At 33.9% G+C, this 21979-nt stretch overlaps 1 protein-coding gene across 7 annotated transcripts in view; it reads right to left on the bottom strand.

The window, feature by feature from the left end:
• The window catches only part of UTRN (utrophin), a 446823-nt gene that overhangs the window by 244944 nt on the left and 179900 nt on the right, over positions 1 to 21979 (bottom strand). For all 7 annotated transcript variants that reach the window (XM_036222314.1, XM_036222327.1, XM_036222319.1 and 4 more), the window contains 9 exons: positions 21599 to 21760; positions 21036 to 21173; positions 19360 to 19551; positions 18253 to 18425; positions 11755 to 11905; positions 10414 to 10589; positions 6134 to 6269; positions 4667 to 4816; positions 1533 to 1608 (listed from right to left, as the gene is read on the bottom strand). In XM_036222314.1, coding sequence (XP_036078207.1) covers positions 1533 to 1608; positions 4667 to 4816; positions 6134 to 6269; positions 10414 to 10589; positions 11755 to 11905; positions 18253 to 18425; positions 19360 to 19551; positions 21036 to 21173; positions 21599 to 21760 — 1354 coding nt within the window. The remainder of the gene's footprint in view (positions 1 to 1532; positions 1609 to 4666; positions 4817 to 6133; positions 6270 to 10413; positions 10590 to 11754; positions 11906 to 18252; positions 18426 to 19359; positions 19552 to 21035; positions 21174 to 21598; positions 21761 to 21979) is intronic.

The raw sequence follows: 21979 nt of genomic DNA, 5'->3' as shown, positions 1-21979 counted from the left end.
TTAACTCTTTTCCTACACCTGGATACTTACATTGCACCTTAAATTTTACTTTAAAAAAAACTTGCAAGGAAAATCTTTTTTGAGTAGAGTATATTTCACATTTCTGGTCACTACTTTGGTATAGATTTCCTAAAGTGTAATGTCTGGGTCAGAAAATATGAAAAAAAATTAATCTATTTAATTGTTACTGCCAAATTGCTTTCCTTACAAGTTGGAATTTTAGACTTGCAGGAGCAGCAAGTTTTGTGTGAATCCTGCATCCACACAAACAAATATTCTATTTCAATGGATAAACACACAGCTTTCGGCATTCCCTTTATTTAATGGTTTTTGGATTATCGGTGAGATTCAATATTTAACATGTTTGTTAACCAAACATGGTATAATTTATAACTGTCTATGTTCTTTATCTGCTTCCTTATCAATGTGTATGAACTCTTTTTGTAGGAAAATGAACCCTGGCCAAATTGCTGAAAACACTGCTTGTATTTTAGGAGTTTCAATGTGTTTTTTTCTTTTTAGCATTTAAATGTTATCAAATTTGAGTGATCAAGTCCATAAAACTGTCCTGGGAGGTTATTAAAGATTCTGGATTTCTTCAAAGATTGGGTAAAGATTTTACTTCTCTTTTTTGTTTGTCTTTGCCAGGTTTTGTTTTTAATGATGGGAGGCTGGTTACTATTTTTCTTTAGTTTTAAACAAGTCGTAGCTGAATTAATTATTAGACCCACCTGGAAGCCGCTTTAACATAGGACATATTAGATGAGGCTAAAATAATTTTCTACAAAACATAGCCAATTTGTAAATTCAGCACAATTTGAATTTTAAAAATCACAAGTTTGTGTGTACCTTAACAAAATCATATATTGAAATTTTGGATTTTAAAGTTAATATAGGAAAAGGCCAAGAACAGTCAACAGAGGGCGAGCAGGGCCAAGCGGTTCCGAGAGCTGGCGAGGCAGTGGCAGTGGCTCTGCTGCCGGGCCTGCTCCCTGACGCAGACAAGGACAGGAGATAAATGACAAGCAAACTCCTTTCTCCATACCTAAGTGATCAGCATCTGTCAGTAACTAGCTTCCCTGGGATGGAGAACTCTCCTAAATCCCCTTCTCCCACCTGGTTCCAAGGATAGCGAACGCTTTTGTTTTCAGTCATGATCAACATCTAATTACACACCCCTAAAACATGTTCACATAACAGGTTATAGTTGCTTTTCTTCAAAAACTGCATGTTCCTGAATTCCCCACCTTGCCTTATCCAGTCCCTTCAGCAGGTTCTGTTGAGACCCAGGTCCCTCTAGTCCCAGGAAAAGCAAAAAGTCTTATCTACCGTGACTGCGTTGCATGCATGGAGGAGCCAAATATGTCTTGGGTTTAAAGAAGACGTTCTTTTCAAGCAATTGAAAGTAGAATTACAGATCACAATTGCATAGTGTTTTTAAGTTTTTCTAATTCACATATGATATTTGTAATTGTAATATTTTGCTATGTTTATTTAAAAAAAAAACTGTTAAGGAATAAACTGTATCTTACCAGCAATTCTTGTCTGAGAAACAGAACAGGGTCCCTGGATGCGTTCCTTCAGTGCACTCGGCACTTCTCTGCATGCCTGCAGCATCAGGCCAAACAGAAAGAGAACAGTACTACGTAAACGAAGACGGTCACACCTTAGAAAGAGGAAGTATTGCTACTCCACATGATAACTCTGCCGCTTTTCTTCCTCCTCAGTGCCCGAGCTTCTGTCCCCACCATCAGTGTCCACTGGTCTTGCCTGAGCCCCCGCTCCCCTGGTGTTACTATCAGGAATACCACCCAGTTCTTGGCTGCCCTGGCCCTTTGCAATAGTTAATGATGCCACTGCCCTTCCCTTGATTTCTGTGGATATTCTGCACTCCTGACTTTACGCCTATCTTTTTGACTGATCTGTGTGTCCTTCACCAGCTCAATCTCCTCTGCCCATCCATTAAATGCCAACAATCTACAGGGTAGGAATTTTTTTTGTTCCTTTTACTATTGACTTTGGCCTTTCTCTCTGGGTCCTAGTTTCTAATGGTATTGTTTACCATGTAGATCTTTAAGAGGCTAAGGACTCCCCAAAATATATCTTCAGTCTGGTTCTCTTTGTCAACTGGATATATTCAGACATATCCAACTCTGAATTCATTCTGTCTCCCTGACAACCCCTCACAAACCTATCTAACAACTAAGTGATCTTTTCCAGATCAGTTATTCTGATCTGGATAGTGCTTTAGAGGAGTAACTTGATATCCTGATACCTAAGAATATTCATCCTTAAGATCACTCCATCCATCTCTATAGCTCGGCTATAGCATGCTTCCAAGATATAACCTTCTCATGCGTAAAATCTATCAATAGCTGCACACCCTCCTCGAGGTAGTAAACTATTCTGAAGATGGAGCTCAAATTCCTTGTGAGGCATGGTGAGGCCTCTGGGATCTGGTCCCTGCAAGCATCTCTCACCCATCTACTTTATTTTAAGCTACCCTAGGACCCACATGCACTGTGTTCATTCTCTGCCTCCTCTAGACCCTTTTACACTTGTTCCTTCTATAACCTAAAATGCCCTTTCCCCCACTCTCCATCTGATCAATTCTTATTCATCTTTTATAAATTAGCTTGGATACAGTTGCCTCCAAAAAAATCTTCCACGGTTACCCCCCAAAGCCAGATAAGTACCCTACTTTTATGTCCCATGGATATCTCTATTTTATGATTACTGTTCTACTTTTCTCATCACAATAAGTTCTTTGGGTTAGAAGGAGCAGCATACTCTTCGCTATATTCCTAGTTCTTAAAATGGCGCCTGGCATAAAGTGAAAGTACAATCAAAAAACCTTTGGAGTCAGAGAATAAAAACATTAATGAATGAAATATCCCAGAGCAGTAGTTCCCGAAGTGTATTTGTTAAAATTCTCTGCATAATAAGCATTGCTTGGTCTTGGACATTCATAATCCACCTAGGTAGAGTAAAATCTATAGAGTCTAGAGTGAAAAAAAAGCTTTGCTTTAGCTAACAGAGTGCTCCCAAAGTGTCCACCATGCCCTATTCTACACAATAACCAATGGCATCCTTTGTGTTAAATAAATGCATGTGCTCCGACTGAATATGCACAAGCTGAGCCTAGCGTCTTTGACACAGGGCCAACATGTCTGGAAAAGCGTGTAAGGGTGAGAGAGTAGAGATGGAGTCAGAGAGATAGCAGGAAACCAGAATATGAAGACCTATAAATCACAGTAAGAACTTTAGCCTGTATTCTGGTGAGAAAGAAAACCATTAGTGGGCTTTTGCTGAGAGGAGTTACTTGATCTAAATTACTGTGGCTGCTTAGCTGAGAAGAGATTGACAAAGGGCGAAGGAGGAAACAGGGCGACCAATGAAAAGGCTTTTGCAGTAATCAAAAAAAAGGTGTGATGGCGACTCGAAACATGTTAACGGAAACAATCAAATTTGTGGAGTTCTTTGAACCTATCAAATGTTGAGGAAATTGTACAGGGAATACCCATGTGCCATATAGCATCTACGACTGTTAACATTTTGCTTTGCTTCATTATGTATCTATCAATATGTATTTTGAAGGAGAAGCTGATGATGGTGACTCCAAGTTTGTGTTTCCTTTTAAATTGAGATATAAATCAAATATTATCAGATAGACTTCAGTATTCTGGGCCTACATGATAATAAGGATATAATTACTAGTAGCTGAGGCAGGAGAAGTATATTAATGCACAGGAGGGAGGTGGAAAGCAGGAAGTCAATTTTGTATGTTACTTTGAAATGCCTATTTTGACATCCAAATAGAGCTGCTGAGCAGGCAGATGTATATGTAAGTCTACAGCATAAAGAGAAGTCCAGGCCAGAGATACAAATGTGTGAGTCATCAGTAACAGTGACTCAACAAGACAGTAATTCTCAATCAGCAGTGACTCATTAAAACAATAATTCTCAATCAGTGAGGCTAGATCGATAAAGCACCTGCATCATTAGATATATAATGCCATCTACCATTTTAAAAGGATTGAGGGAGGAGACAATGACTGTTATGGGGCACGTCCAAACCAAGGGCACATGCATATCAATACAAAGTCCCAGGCAGACCTCATACTCCGATACGTGCCAAACCAAAATAAAGAAAAATCTATGACTTCATCTGCCTTTAACTGTTTCAATTGCAAAAAAAAGTAATGGACTGAAATAAAGGACCTTATCTTAGTCATATTTGAGACCACATGCCATTGCATTCCACCTGGAATCTAATAAATGTATGCTGAATGAATAACATTGTTAAAAATAAACTTACATTTATGGAAAGTGAAATGTAACATCGGGAAGTTATTTTAACGACTTCATTCTCAGAGTATAACTATTGGCATTTTTTTTTTGCCTTATTCTAATGTATATTCTTTTTTTCATATAATATACAATGTATAAATTTTGAAGGCCACAAAAGTGCATGTAAAATAAAAAGCATTCTTTGAGAATTATGCTTCTGTCTATGACAGATCCAAAATAATTAATTATTATAAACATTAATATGCATTAGTAAAATGTACCCATGTTTGGATATTAGAAGTTAACGTGACGCCACTTCTTTGACAACAAAATCAATAAACACGAGAAAAGTATCACAGTAATTCTTATTGCGTACCTTATTCCATGTCGAATTTACAGTTCTTAAGCTTTCTGAAATTTTTTCTCTTTCATGTAAACTCAGACTTTTATCTGAAAGCATTTCCAATTCAGTTCTATTCAGCCATTTGAGTTTTTCAGCTTGTACGTCCATCTCTTGGGTTAAGTCCTAACGGTGTCAGAGAGAGGTGTGGTTAAAAGGTTGTCATAGTGCACGAAGCTCAAGAACTGTATTAGAAAGTAACATAGTTTTGAGAAAGTATTCTCACAAATGTGGCCTTTTAATTTGAGTAGAAAATAAACTGCTAAGAAGCCTAAACATATGTTAACGGATAAACTCACTGATATGAGAATGAGCACCCGCCTTCAGTGTGCACTTGTGAGCATGCGCGTCCCACCCGCCACCCCGTCTTTCGACAGGGTCCTATTATATCATATTTACATTGATAATTTAATATTCTATTCTTCTATAATGAAAACGAAGTCTGTTCTGATGAAAAGCAAAAAGAAAAAAGAAAGAGTAGGAGCACTTTATGCATCTATCTCTACCTTATCTCTACCTACCCTAATGTACTATCCCATCCTCTGCTTCCAATACTTTACAAAACGGACGTTCCAAGAAAACAATTGAAATTTTTAGCTAAAACAAGAACAAGTTTGTTAGATGGTTGTCATATTTTGAAAAGGAAACTTAATAATCGTTTACCACACAGTATTTTTCATCATTACTAATAATTTTCTTTCCCAAACTGTCCTATAACACTCCTTTAGACAGGATCCCTTATCAAATTAGTAGGTATCATTTTAGGCATACTTTGAGGCATACCCATGTGTGTAGCCACACACACAATTTTTTAAAATAAACATAGCTCATTATGCTTACTGTTCTGCAACAATTATTTTAATTCTTTAACACAAAAAAATATAAAATGTATGAATATAAAAATGTATAGCTATTTGGGCATGTTTACATATCTATATATTTATGTATTTTTATGTACAGTGTACATATACAACTATAAACAATTCTTTTTGGTTGCAGATTAACAAAATATTTCATTAATACATCATAATGATAAGCCTAGAGGGGTTACTCTCATTTCATTTACAGTGTTGAATTTTGCACAATTCAATAGATAATAATCAGTAATTATCTTCTAAATCTAAAAGTAAAAACTATACTTCACAGAAATATTATATTCTAAAATTATGAAGTCTGCTGAAAATATCCTAAAAACCTTAAGTCTAATATTGAAACCGCATGATTTCTCACTTTCATGTGAGCAAAGCCTTAGCTGTGAAGAAAAAAAATATAGCTGTTCTTTAAAAAAACAAATAAATCAAGATATTCCTCTTTAAAGGTCACCACATAGTCCACAAAGTACAAAGTTTCTTCCCCTTTGCTTCTTTTAAAATTTTATCTTAATTTTAGTGTAAATATTCATGCATCAAAAAGCATTGGCAAATATAGAGACAAATCACTTACTGTCAACTCTTTCAGATTTCCTTCCAGCTCAGTGGTCGGTCTCTTTTGCACGGCTTTCTCAGCTTTTGTTAACCAACAGATAATATCATCTAATCTTTTTCTATATTCCATCACCTGCTTACTTTCTCCTTTTAGCCTAAAAGAATATATTATTTAAAAATATTGAGAAAAATTATCCAGTTAAGCAGATCATTATAAATTTACTTTGTATGTTCGGACTAAATACACCACAAAGAAATAACTCCTAATAATTATCTTATTATGTGTTTTAAATGTGTTAATAGTCATGTATACATTCTGTAATACCAAAGATGATTAGATAATGTAAGAAGAATTCTTCCTTCGTTAAATTCAAAAACACTGAAACTAAAAAATGTCTTCTCGTCATGAAAAATTATATAGAAATTTAGTAGAAAGTTTTTTAAAGCTAGATACTATTGTATGGCATAATGAACTTGAAAAATCATAAAAATGCCTTTATCTAAAATAACAAGAAAAAACACACAATTCTCTTTGAGTATTCCAAGGTGATAGAAAGGCATCATTATATAACATTTTATTAACATTAGGTGGCAACTATTAACTCTACTCATAGAAATAAACAATAAGGACAGGGCAAGGGACTGAAAATGGGAAATTTTTACAAGTATTAGAAAATACAAGCAAAATGAAAATGTGGTCAGTTCATTAAAGTAAGTATTATATTTGAATATAGCAGAGCTATAAAAAGAGATCTAGAAAAGACAAAGCAAAAGTTTTAAAGGAAATAAGGAAACAGTCATGAATATAAAAAAGGAACTACCTTAACTAGATCCTTTAAATGTTATAAAAGTAACATTTATAAGTATATAAACCATCTGTCAGAAGATGAGAATATGATTAGAACTCATATGACAAACAAGATTATGTATTTTTAAGACAGGGTTTGGAAGCTATTTAGAGCTTGGTAAGTGGTATCATTTCTATAGCTCCTGTTGACTTAAAAACAGAATGCACTCTTTAATGAATTACATTGTGTCATCTTTAATAAGAATTTACATTTCTTTGGCTATGACTTTGTCTTTTTAATTACAAAAGGACCCAAATAATGCAATATATATATAAATGTTAAACATATATTTAATCAGTAATATTCCAAAGTTATTTTAATGTTTGAAAAACTAATAAAAATCATCATAAAATCACAAGTTTTCATTTTTAAGTATCTATTGGGAGAGGCTATTGCTTCAAAATTTTCAAAATAAAAAAATAAATAAATAAAGCAAGAGTACTAATTGTTAAGACTACCAATACCAAAACAGGTAATCTACCCTCTGTATCAAAGAGTATTTGTACTCTTATTTTTATTAAATACTATTATAGACCTTGTGTTTCCAAAAAAAAAAAAAGAAGCTGGAATTTAAATTACCCATGTTACTAATTAATATACTATTATAGACCTTGTATTTCCCAAAATACTATTATAAACATTGTGTTTCCAAAAAAGAAGCTGGAATTTAAATTACTCATGTTTCATAATCATAAGTAATTTATTATTTTGAAAATACATCTATGAAGGAAATTAACATTATCAAGTAATTTCAGTAAGACATACTTGAGTCACAAAATTTTCATCTGAAAACTGGTTAAATATAGTCCACATTTTTAAAAGTTACCCCTAAGAGTAAAACAGGTTATAAATTAATGTTCAAACAGTAGATAACAATTGCTCATTAGGGAATTAACACCATAAGTTGCAGAACTGTGCAAGTATTTAACTACAGGTCCTCAATACACAAACAGATGGAACCATGTGCTATTTCTCTGTGACTCTGATAACTATACACATGTAAGCTCTTAAAGTTCCAAGGTAGCCTCAATTTAAGATAAGTGACATCCTGAAGTGAAGTTAAACATGACTCCATGAAAACAAATATGACTTTAGTTAAAATATAAGATGCCAGAAAAGAGATTCATTACTCTTTTCTCTTCCAAAAAATGAGTAAATTATGTATTGGCTTTATGTTATTAGTTCTGGGAGCAATATTTACCACACTCCACAGAGATCCATTTGAAAATCTTTAGAATTCCTGCATTTATTTCTAATACCATATCAGCAGGTCCGTCTTTTTCCTTAAGAAGGCCTGGGAGATAGATCATTTTCAAGGTAGAAAGGTTCTGCACACAAACTCAGTAGCATGGCATAGAAGGTCCCCATGGGACCTCAGCTTCCAATCCTGGCCGAGGTCCCTGAACATTCCTCTCCATCTAACCTTTGCAGATCTCCCACCTGGCTATACTATTTCATGTATCCCGCCTTCACCTGTTCTATTTCTTCTCTCTACAAGGCCCTCCCTAGGAGGAATTTATGGGAAATGGCTATAAATGCTCTGAACTGAGCTTCAGGATCCCTCCCCTGCGATGCCTAAATTCTACGGCCCATCACCCGCCTCTGTAACAGCACCGTATCTTCTTAACAATGTGTTTTTAATCATACCACTTGTTTCTTTAAATGTGCTCTTCTGAGTCCTTAGTCACATTTGTATCCCAGTGCTAAATAATAAGCTCGATAAATATTAATCAATCAATCAATCATTGGCAAAATTCAGCAATAATATGCTTGAAGAATAAGTTCTAGGTTAACTTACTATTATAAGAACTAGATATTTTGAATGTTCACTATGAATAATTTGGGCATATGCTTTTTACAAACACATTTATTTAACTGTCATGATACTCCTCTGAGAAGATATCACAGTTTTCATTTACAGAGGAGGAATCTTGGCCAGAGAGCTCTGTGATCTGCCCAAGTTTGTACAGCACAGTATTGGAGAATGTAAATTACCACCATCACAAACTCTATGAGACCTTGGACAAGTTACTTAACCTCTCTCCTTTGAGCCTCAGTATCCGGAGCTGTGTAATGGGCCTGGGACTTCCCTCAGGGTGGCTGTAAGGACTAAATGAGGTGGTGTGTGCAGGGTGCCAGACATGGGACACACGGCAATCTCCCAACCAAAACACACAAACTACTATTTGCCTCTTACCAAAACACACAAAATAATAGATGATGTTATTTTACAAAAAGCAGCCGAAGGCCAAATATTCATACTTGAATATTTTATGCTACATTATAATATAGGCACACATCATTTTATTGGGCTTCACTTTATTGCATTTCACTCTACTGCGTTTTCTTACAAACCGAATATAAGACCCTTTGTCAGCAAAAAGATTACAACTTGCCAAAGATTCGGACGATGCATTTTTTAGCAATAAAGTATTTTTAATTAGGGTATGTAAATTGTTTTTTTTTTTTTTTTAGACATATGCTACTGCACACTGAACAGATTACAATATGGTGTAAATGTAACTTCTATAAGCACTGGGAAAAAACTGTGACTCTCCATATTATTATATTCACTTTTTTGAAGCAAACCCTCACTATCTCCAAAGTATACCTATAATGAACTTGAAAAAGATTAGCTTTTAACAAAACAATAGCTTATCATTAAAATAATTCATCATCTACAAAGTTAAAATTAGCAGAAAAAATATCTGGGACTTCTGAACCCCAAAATACCATTAACTCTTCCAAAAAAGGTCATCTATAAAATGGAAGGTATTAAGCAAAGTAGAAATTATCTATTAAACATTGATATCTCAAAAAAAATTTTCAAATAATTTTAAAGTAATGTGTAAAATAATATGTATAATGTTGAGTATTATATTCACTGGTAAACATGTTTACGACCAGGAGACACCCTAATAAAATCTGGGGCATTGTAACATAAAAACAAATAATAATACATCATATTTATTATATTACATATAGAACTATATTACGTATGAAGCACTGACGCTGATAAAGGTACAGCACATCTTTTTACACTAAAAAACGACCTAATGAGAGACATTGCTAATGAAGACTCCGAGGCCCAGTCAGGAAATGAGTAAGTCAGAGGCCTGACCTTGAACCCAGATCTTCGGACTAAAAGTCCAGAATGTTCTTTCAACTATTTCAAGTTCCTGCCACATTGTCACCATATCATAATAAACAGAAATAAAATAAGGCATCTTTTATACATATGCTACCTGAATAGAAAAGTGAGACTATATGGACAGCCTAAAAATACAGTAAAGAAGAGTGCTCTAAAAATGTAAAGCATGGAGAGGGGAGGTCTTAAATGTCAGAAAAACTATTGTAATATCAGATAGAAAAAGAACTTTGATTGGATCTTAAAAAGCCTCTGCCCAAAAAGCGTTACCCCTGTGCCCTTAAGTCATCATGGGTAAATCACCTTGGCCGACGATCCCTCACTTCCGCAATGATTGCACTCCAGCGATGGTTTAAACCTGCCAGCTTGTCTTTCAAGAAGCTTCCATCGCTGGGAGAGAGCTGCTGGACAATCCTGTCCCCCGTTCTGTTTAGTGCTACAAAACTGGGCTGGTGGCTGCTGATCCCCTCTTCGAGTTCCTGTTAACAGTGCACAACCCAGGATTAATTAGACTACTAGATTAAACTATTCTTAATGTAGTGAATCCCCAGGTACTGTGGCATTAATTTGAGTGTTAAGAGAACAAAGTCCTAGAAGGGTATTTTATGTTCATGATAAAGGAATTTTAAAACAATTTAATTACATTTCAATGAACATACTAAATAAAAGCTATTTTGAAAGCTAACCCATTCTCATGGATGTCATAAGGCAAAATACAGTGAAACGAACAGAAATATGAAATAAATAACAGCTGTTTAAAATACTAAAGCATAAGCATCAATCATGTTTGATTAAAGTGGATCCTTAAATTCTTCTAAATATGTACTTGAAAGCATCTCTTAAAAAGAAAAACAAACCCATATACCTTTATGTCTTACCATAAATAAGTAAACCTCAATGGATATTTTATTAAAACACTGCTTCACTGGTCTGTATTTTAAAGTAGAATTTAAGCACTTATCTATAACACTAAAAATAATAAAAATGAATTAACAAGTATATGAAAAAAATAAAAGCATTCACTGACTCCCCTATGTAAAATATGCATTAAAAAATTAATAAAAGAAAAATATTTTTAACAATGGCAACGTGAAATTTTACTTGCTTTCAATCATTATTTTTAAAGACGTATTGTCAGCAGAACTGGTTTAGCTACTGTGTTTTATTTTCCAGACTGAATTAGACTTACATGAGCAGCTGTCCCACTCAAGAATGATTTACTCTTGTGATAATTATCAATAATACAAAGAGGAAATAAGGTGCCTAAGTGTTTAAGTACAAAAAAAAGATGAGATAGGCTGTTAACTTTCTGTCCCTGGATATAGCGTTAGGCATAAAATTTTACAAATGTTGTTCTGAATACAAAATTTTAAAAATAAAGTTGTTTTTCATATTTACCACAAACGGTATTTTTAATTTAGTTTCTTTAAAATCTTAATTTAAAAATGTAAAAATTTAGAATTACAATTTTTCTTAAACCTTTGAAACTGGAAACTAGAAATGAAACACAAATTACAGACTGTATACATACTCCTGAAAAATTAATATATTTAGACATTACTTTCCAAATGTTTTAAATGCTACATACTAAATAAACATGCCAGCCTTTTAGCGGACCCCCATCCTCTGACAGAAAACACTCACCTGCTGATGTATCCTTGCTTTCTCTAAGTCCAGGCCACCATCAGGAGCAAAGGTATCAGTTAGTAATTCTTCGGCTTCTGTTATCCACTGTGTGAGGTCATTGAGGTCACAATGGAACTGCCTCCATTCTTCCACAGCCCTATCGAAATAACTAAAGCACAACAAACAAAATAAAATAAGTTTCCAAACTTTCCAGGGATGTCCAGAAGCAATTTTCTAAGAAAATTTGAATCTAATTTAAATGGAAAGCCCCCAGACAAGTGAATTCACAGCTCACTGCTCTACGGGCTCAGTTTTCGAAGTAGATTAGTTAATGACTTCTTTTAGAGAAACATGCATCACACCAAGAACAAAACAAAGGGCATGCACACCGTCTCACACACATGCCTGAACACATACATACACACACACTAGGCAGCTTCTTAACTGAAAAGAACCTTCTCTGGCTTGGAAAATTGAGATTGATTAGTTGCAGGCAATTTACCCACCCAACATTAAACACTTAACATTTCAAATACAATGAAATGTAAAATATGATTAATTGCTCCAGTTCCTTAGGAAAAAATTATGGTGCTTTACTTCCAGGTAGAACTAAACCCAAAAGGCCCAAACACTTTAAATTTCCTTTCACCCCACTGTTTTTGTGTGATAGACTGAACTGTATCCCCCCAAATTCATATGCTGAAGTCCCAAAGTGACTATATTTGGAGATACAGCCTTTAGGGTGGTAGTTTTAAAAATGAGGTCATAAAGTCATAGAGCTAGGGTCCTAACCCCCACAGGACTGGTGTCCCAATAAGAAGAGGGAGAGACTCCAGAGAAATCTTTCTCTCTGTGTGAGCAAGCCCAGAGGAAAGGCCATGGAAAGACACAGGGAGAAGAAGGTGGCCATCTGCAAGCCAGAAAGAGAGGCCTCACCACAAACTAACCCTACTGGCACCTTGATCTTGGACTCCCAGCCTCCGGAACTGAGAAAAAATAAATGTTTATTGTTTAAGCCATCCTGCAGCCCCAGGAGACTGGCATACTCTGCGCAGTGAATAATTCAGAATGTCCCAACCATCTGAACTCCCTGCAAAGCTCAGGTTAGGCAATGAGACAAAGCATTATTGAGATGTCTATTTAAACCTACCTCCCTTTACTTTTTTCTACTTAAGTTTATTGGAGAGACATTGGTTAAGGACATTTACAAGTTTCAAGTATACAATTTCTATAACACATCATCTGTATATTACATTGTATGTTCACCACCCAAAATCTGATCTTCCTTCGTCACCATAAATTTCATCTTCATCTTCCCCACCCACCCCCCCACCCACTTCCCCTCTGGTAACCACCATACTGTTGTCTGTGTCTATGGGGTGGTTGGTTTTGTTTATTCATTTGTTGCTTTGTGTTTTGCATCCTACATATGAGTGAAATCATATGGTTCTTGTCCTTTTCTGTCTGACTTATTTCACTTAGCATGATACTCACAAGATCTATCTAAACTTAACTCCTTTAGAAATGACATGAGGTCAAACTCCAGTGCTTGTCATATTTGGAACACACAAAATAAGTATAAAAAGGAAAAGCTTTGTTGGACTAGGATCCTAAAGAATGTCCTTCTGCCTTTTGTTTAGAGTAATGGTGCTGAGACAGCTTTAAAAGATATCTGAGATTTCAAGAATATTAATGAAATTTTTACTTTATATAATAAAAAGATAATATTGTTTTTAAAAAATAACGAAATAGTCCTTGACATTGCTAACTCCTAAATAATACTTATATTTCCTCCTTCTGTGAAAATCATTTTGAAAATTAATATTGGTTGGGTGCCCACAAGGAAGCACCATTCTACTGAGCATGACCAAATTAAGTGCACTTCAAACACTCTTCATCTTAAGACACTCTTCATCATTCTTTGTAAAAAACGTGTAGTAACTAAATAACGAAGACAAATTCTGACTTTTGAGATGCTTCTATAATGAACAGAAAATGTTGCTATAAAGGCTGCTCCAAAGATCTAAAGGCTTGGAGGATGTAAAGATTAAACCTAGTAAAGATCATTATCACCATAACAAAGCATAAATTTCAAATAACCTAAGCAGAGGAGCTATAGATTAAATAGAAAAGAGGTGTTAAGGAAAAAATGAAACAGGCGAGCCACGTTCAGGAAGCATTTGCAAAGACATCACCTCATCTGTTAATCCAGCCAGCTTGTATGGGAGGTAGCACAGAACTGTGAAGGGCTATACACTCTTCCGCAGAGTTAAAGGACTCAAAGTTCAAGCCAACCACCACCCTGGGTTTAGATTTGAACTAAAAACAAGTATGTATGCTGTCTCTGATATTCCACTGGCCTTGCTATCTTCCCCCACAAACTCATCTCACTACCTATGACCTGAGTCTCCAGCTGTGGTACCACCCCTACTTACATCCTCAAGCCACAGACTTGGGGCTCACTTTTTATGTTTCCTTCTTCCTTACTCCAACACTACATTAATCTTATATTTTATTAACTTATTTAATTCTCAAATTTTCCCCTAGTTTCCACTTCCACAGCTACTTTCCTAATTGAGTTATCATGTGTCAAGCACGGATGGGTCTCCTAGTTCTGTTTTGTCCTCTACTAATCCATTCTACATTCATCAGACTGTCACCCTCATGTTAAAATACTGCAATGGCTCCCTGATGTTCTCAGAGTAAAATACAAACTGCTTAACATGGTATACGAGGTCCTTCTGACATGGTCCCTTTAGACCTTTCTGGTTGTATCTCTCTGCTATGAGTTCAAGCTCTACTGGACTGTCTTCGATTCCTCAGAAGCATCACACTCTGTCTTCTCTATGACCTTATTCGATGTTACATTCTCTCTACTCCCTCACTCCTAATGCAGTGTTCCCTCTATAACTTCATAATCTTCAAGAAGTCTTCTCCCTCAGGGTCCCTAACATGGCCTACTGCATCATCCCCATCACAGCACCATGCATTTTTTCAATAAGAGCCCGTCTACTTTTCTCTACTATATAAATTTGGACCTTGGGAAAGAGTCTATGTCTTTACTATTATCTGACATTTAATCCTCTAGAACTACATACATGTGGCTGCATGTACTTAGCATTATTCTGTAATCAATAAATATTCATCGAACAAATTGTGCATGAAAAAATAAACAGATAGGTTTATAGAAGTAGGTGATGGGTGAACTCTTTTTTGATAAAATCGAATTTCAAAAACTTGTTAAATGATGAGAAAAGAATAAATGATAAAATAAGAAAGAAAAATATATCTCGTAGAAGATGGAATTCTGAGTAAGAATCAGAAACTGGAATAGTAAAGAAAGCAAGCAAAAATTCAACCAAGTTTACATGAATTGAGTGAAGAAAACTTTTTGAACAATATGTACAAAGTATTAGAAATTAGACCATCTGGAGAACACTGTTAAAAAGCTTCTAATTTCAAGATGAGAAGTCTGACCTTTGTTCACACAGTAGTGATGACCACTGCAGAAGATACAGAGGATAAATAAGTGAGGAAATAAGGGAAGATACATGAGCATCCAAGGATCCAAAATGGAAAGGAATAAATAACCGGCTTAAAGAAGGGGAATAAATCTAATAGGGCAAAGGGAGCTCCATTAGCTGTCTAACATAGCTCTAAAATTGCTTATTTGGAAAAATATAAAAACCAATGTCATGAACCACTGCAAAGAAGGCATCAAGGAGTTCTCAAAGAGAGATGACCTGTTTTATGGTATTTATCTTGCTATTTCTTGGTATTTATCTTGCTTTTACTATAGGCTAACAAAGCTTGAAAAGATTTATAGGCAAAACAACACAGAGAACTGCTACAGACAAATGGACTTGGTGGTCACCCTGGTGTGATTGTGACTGATAACTGAAAACCATGAAAGCACAGGACATTTGCCATTGCCTTGGTGCTTTATGAAAGAAACAGAAAAGAAAGGAACTTATTGCTTGTAAAGAGTAGATAAATAGGGATGGAGAAAAATAAACATTTTTAGGATGGGTTACCAATGTTGAGAGAGAAAAATAAAGCAAAAATGAGAAATAAGAACACAATCAATTCATGCATCTAAGTGCTGGGACAAATAGAATAAGAGAGATAACCCTCTAGTAAATGTAATCAAGTAAACAAAAACTACAATAAAATAAATGATAGAGGAGACTTTTCTAACATAAGAAAATATAGCCGTGTGCTTAAAATTTTGAAAATTCCCATGCAATTAAGAATTTTCTAAACAGCAACAGTTTTATAAACAAGAAAATGGCATGTCTGCAATCATCATTATTAATTATTGCATTTCTACATTTGCCAGAGGCATATATGCAAATAGGTTAATTTTTTTAAAAAAAGAAAAAGTTACCATTGTATACAAATGAGGTGTCAGTATACTGAGAAAGGCTAAGTAAATCAATTTTATACTCCGTGCAGGCAGACACACACACGCACACACGCACACTGTAGAAGAAAGCTACCATACACCAACTCTATATAAAAATAATAATAATAATAATTAATAATGATGATAATAAAAGCACTAAACTACCAAGCTTAATAGTCTTGGGGAGAAAGATATAATAGACAACCCTTCAACACTACTGAGAACACAGAAAAGAACCCAAGTAATAAGAGATAGAGTTCATTTGAAATAGGTCATTTTTTTTCAAACTGCTTGAAATGACTAAAATTTTACTGAAAGATCAAATAAAGAAAAGAAACGTGAATTTTAAAATTAGAATAATAAGAAAAAATATACATCCTGGATTACAAAAAATTTATAATACTCTAAAAATAAAAATATTATATAATTAGACTAAAACTGATGGTTCGATAAGGCAGAATTGGCAAAATTAAAGAGATAGAAATGCATTAAAGTCATGATGAAGTATCACCAACAATAGGGAAGAGCAAAATTATTCAACAAAAGCTATTGAGAAAATTGGCTGTTCATTTAAGAAAAATAAAGCAAAATAGAACAGGTATGTCTTAACTCAGGCTGCACAAAAAATAAGTTGAGAAGTGTTTAAAAAGTAGAGATGCATGAACCCAACCCTTGATACTGAAGAGTCGATGTATACAACCACTGACTGGGAGCCTTAACACACACAAAAACACATCAGAATAAAATTCAGGTGCTTTAGTTATTAAATGTAAATTTTAAATCAATTTTAAATTGTTTTTAAAAAACACATAAATATTTAATCTCACAATTAAAAGGTAACTTATATGCATATAAACAAACTGAAATCACAAAAGACTTATAAGATATAATTATATAAAATTATAACTTCTAACTATCAAAAATGCCATTAACAAAATTAAAGGTCATGTGAAAAGCTGTGAATAACTAAGCGATACACAAAGATACTAATGATTAATATCCTTAATGTAGAAAAAAGTTTTTGAAAATTAAGTAAATATGAATACCATAATAGAAAAGGGGACAAAGAATATAACCTAACAAATTACAAAAGAAATAACACTGGTGTCAATAGACATATGTAATAATACTGAAATCTCACTGATAATCAAAGAAATAAAAATAAAACTGACAGGGTCAACAAGAATTAAGTAAGAAAGACACTTTCACATATACTGTTGGCAGGGTTATAATAATTTTATGATGCAATCCAGAGCCTTAAAATGTTATTATTTTTAAACAGTTTAGTCTTCATCTAATAATCAAGTCAAATTTGATTATCACATAGAGATGTATGTAAAATGACATTCTCTAAATGCACAGAGATAAATTTTAAAATTCATACAAAGGAATATACTAAAAGGCCATTAACGGTACTCTGTTTAAGGACAGTATGATCACATGAAATACGGAAGCTAAAACGAAAAACAAAAACAAAAAAGATGAAGACCATGATGCCTAGTTATTGTGTGTGTGTCTCTAAAGTTTTCCCATGTATTTTTTTGCATTTTTCATGTCCTCTTACACAGTACTTTTATACTGAGTTATGTGACATCTTATTTACCTTATTTGCCTTTCAATGCATACCTAGCAATTTGCAAAACTCTTATCATTTTTTTTATTTCGACCTATTAAAAAGCCAAGTCAAAACCTAGAAACAAGAAGGCTCAAAAACATTCTACTAAACAGAAGGTTATTTTTAAAAAGGGTTTGAGGTTACAGATCGATTCCAACGATCTATACCTGTCTCTGTTCTTCACTCACATTAATCATGGAGTGCATAAAGAAAAGTGAACTTTAGTGAAAAGCCTTAAAGAAAATGGACACCATTTAGATATGAAAATTTAAGGTGTGTCTTTTAATTATTAAGATATTATGTTGCAAAAGGCCATCTATAAAGAATCTCCTTCACCTTTCTTTAAGGAACTACATTCATCATAATTTCATTAAAGAGGGCCCATTACAAGAATGTGAAACGCATTCTCATTCATCTTAATGTACATATGACCTTTGCTGTGGCCCACGAACCTACAGGATTTTTAAAAGTAAATAATAATTTAATTTACACGTACCCTTTACGATCATTGTACATTCTATTAATTCTGTCCCATTTGGCATTCAACTGAGTAAGTACATCCCGGATCTGAATGGCTTCAGGTCCAGAAGCTTCTAAGATAACATCTGGTTGTTTTTCATGAATGATTGCGATCTGCTCTCCGAGTTTGTCCAGTTGGTCTTTGATATTCTACAAATATATTGTAAGACAAAATCCAGCCAAGAGATAAAAAAGAATGAAATTACAGACCAAAGATTTATATTGTCAAACACTTACTTAAAATATAATTACACATAATAACTGTTGCTTATCAAAACTAAAAACTTTTTAAAAAATAATACCCTATATTGAGCAAAGTGTGAGGAATGCTACATAGCAGGAAAAAAATTCACACAGATATTCCAAGTGGCATTTGTATGGGACATATAAAAGCTTCAAAACCATTCTGTTAAAGTAAGAAAGTATTTGAAGCTAAAATTATTTATATTGTCAACTATCTAATTATGCTAATTTAAGTGACAGAAATGTGCTATCAACTATCATCTATCAAATATGGATAAAGATGCAGGTAGGTGTATAGATTTGGTAGCTGAAGATTAAGAAGTCTCAAAGCTATCAAATCTATCAGCAATTTTATTATGACTTTATACATAAGAGCAATCAGATGACATGAAAATGCTTTGATGATATTCAACCGGTTTGTCAATTAACTAAAAACTTCCAGGTCCCTAATTAACTTACAATCAACATGCCATCCCATACCCTAAGCATTGGCCAATCTTAAATCGTTATAGATGGCAAGATCAATGCTGACATATCACATCAACTGACAATCAAGTTTAAAATAAGAACACAGCTTGTGCATATGTTTGATTTTAAAATGTCTCTGATAGTACAAAGAATTAATACCTGCACACTTAAAAATCATGCCTACTTGTTAAAAATAAAATTTTTGATAATATTTAATTGGTGAATACAGATGAGGTTTATTATTCATGCACATTATTAATTCCTTGGCACAAAATTTAAAAGTTGTATATTATCTCAATGGGCACAAGGACAAATCCTTTGAGTTGTTTCTATATTAACTATGGCTATTCCAATGCACTGCCTGGGGATTTACCTTCAGAGAGTCTTCCTGAAAAGAGAAGTCTTCATAGACAGCAGTGCTCAGCTCTGGGACATTAAGTGATAATTCAACATCATCCATGGAGAGCAGAACTCTGTTAATTTCAACCAAATAATCTGCAGGGAGAGGTGATGATTGAATTCCAGAAGCTAGTTGACCTGTTCTCCTCTGTTGAATGGGGATGGCCTGTAAAAACAATAAATAACAATAATTAATAATAATGATGATGCACATCTCTTAAAATATCCTCACAATAAGGAATAGCAAATTGAACAAACACAAGACAATTTTGTGGAGAAGTTGAACCAAAACAACAACAAAAAACTAAGCTTTGATTTTTTATATTTTTTGCCCTGCTTTGCCATATAAACCCTTGATGATCTCTATTCTAATTTTTATCTGTAGCCTGCTCTTAAACAGCATAAGTTAATGCTTGAATGGTTTCACTTTAAGTCCTATGCCTCCTAAATTCATTTAACAAACAAAAACATAAGAGGTCCTTTCCTGTGTTATTGAGGAAATGAGAATGTTGCAAATCATAAATTTCTGTATAAAATAAAGCATTTTAATACCATTATTTTTTCACCCATTTTTAAAATCTCGCAATTAGATTAAACAGTTTTGGATCTCATTGTTGAAAACATAAAAAAGTTAATCATATTTATAACATAAGAGATTCAATTGTGATTAAATTAACATACAGGTAATTCAGTTCATAATCTTAACCTTTGAGAACAATATTACAGAACGTGAATATCCTACAGAAGACAATAGGTCTTATCATGCTAAATTCAGACAAAATTAAGCCAAGCTGAGTGGTCTACTTATTTCTTGAATAATAATATTTTCTGTGTCCTCTAATTAGGGCTTTCTAAATAATAAAGTGTTTTCTGGGATGGCCCCTACTCTTCAAAGAGTTGAAGTCTTTTACTCCTATATGGTTACAATTTAATAAATGCTGTCTACTACTTGCAAATAGCCACAGTTGATCTACTCATGAATTAAGGTAGCTTCCTTGACAATTTCACTATATTCCTATATTGAACTTCTAAAAACTGATATTCCTCTGTAAATCTAAAGGTAATAGTGAAATGACCATAAATACATGTTCGTTGTTGAGTTAGTGATCCAGAAAATGGTTACGGTTCCTAAATGAAACTAAGACTCAAAATTAAAAGCACTACATCAATAAAATGGTGTTTAATCTAGAGGTCTACATGGACTTGTGACAAGAATGGACCTCTGGAGACACCAGCACATGTACAAAGCAGCTGCGAAGATGAACAGGAAGCTGGTAGTGAATCCTTTTCTAGAACCGCAATCACAGTTTCCCCATTTCACAAATTTGGTTATTTGTAAACTAGAATTTTGTTGACGTGGTCAAGATCTCTACACAGAAAATATAGATCTGAATGAAGAAGCCACTCCCAAAACAGAAAGATCTCTTTTAAGGTTTAGTATATTATTAAGAAATCGAAGAGATATCCGCTAATACGGTTTTATGTTTCTATTTTCTTTGACTCTTGCTCCATCCAAAAATATAAACATATCTAGCTATATACGCTAGAAAAAAGGAGATAGTATTCCAACTGGTTTGTTTTGAAGTGTCGAGAATACAACATCGAACGTCTAAATAGTTGAGTTGACAGAGACTCTTCCCATGACAATACCTTAGTTTTATTGTATCTTGTGTGCAAAAGTAATAACTGCAAACGGATCTTTTCTTTTTTATTATCCTCCATAGGTTGATGTAATATTTGTTCTCCTCTTTGTAGAACTTCCTCAATCTGGGCTCTCTCCTCATCCACCTGAGTATTTAAGAGGAAAAAATTTGCTCAAAAGAAAATTGCATAGGGTTATTTACTATCAGTTCCCAAGTGGAAGAACCAAGCTTTAAAGTATAAGTCAAGACATGTTCATCTGAGTTATATACAATAAATATTCATGTTTTTCTTAAAATATTTTACATTTTAAATTAAAATATCTCATAAAAAATGCTAGTTTAGCAAAAGTTAGTCTTAATGCAACCTTTACTCAGAAAGTACTGCCTATTTTTTAAAACATGTTATGTAAATAATTTTATGATAATTGACGCTCATCAGAAAATCATTTCTAGATCTGTTCTATAATGTTTGTTTGGCAGATATTTGGGTAAAATACATTGATGTAAAAATATAATTACTAGAGTAGAAAAATAAAAACATCAAGGTTTTAAAAATTTCCTTGAACCAACCTTTTCATCTTCATTACTGGTTTCCAAGTGTTTTTCTGTAACTTTTAACATATTTTCTATGTCATTTTCTAATTTTTCCAAGTCAGATAATGGCACATTAGCTTCAAATGCTTCAGGGGTGACCAGACATTGGTATGATAATGGTTCCTGGCCAATTAGCAACTGCAGAAGGAAAAGCATTCTTTGAAAAGATATTCTTAACCTGACCTTCCATCATGTATCAGACAGAGTGTCAAGAGAGGAACTGGTGTTTATTGGAATTGACTTTAATTTCATTCATTCATATAGCAATGATTTTATCAATTTGGGCTTCTCTGAATTACCCATGTTCTCCAAGCTCTAAACAAGAAATCTAAAGTAGTATGCAAATGACTGTGGTGG

Source organism: Rousettus aegyptiacus, unplaced genomic scaffold (assembly GCF_014176215.1).
Source record: "Rousettus aegyptiacus isolate mRouAeg1 unplaced genomic scaffold, mRouAeg1.p scaffold_m13_p_1, whole genome shotgun sequence".
Taxonomy (NCBI): domain Eukaryota; kingdom Metazoa; phylum Chordata; class Mammalia; order Chiroptera; family Pteropodidae; genus Rousettus; species Rousettus aegyptiacus.
The sequence above is the reverse complement of the archived record's forward strand: the minus strand, read 5'-3'. Positions and strand labels throughout refer to the sequence as shown.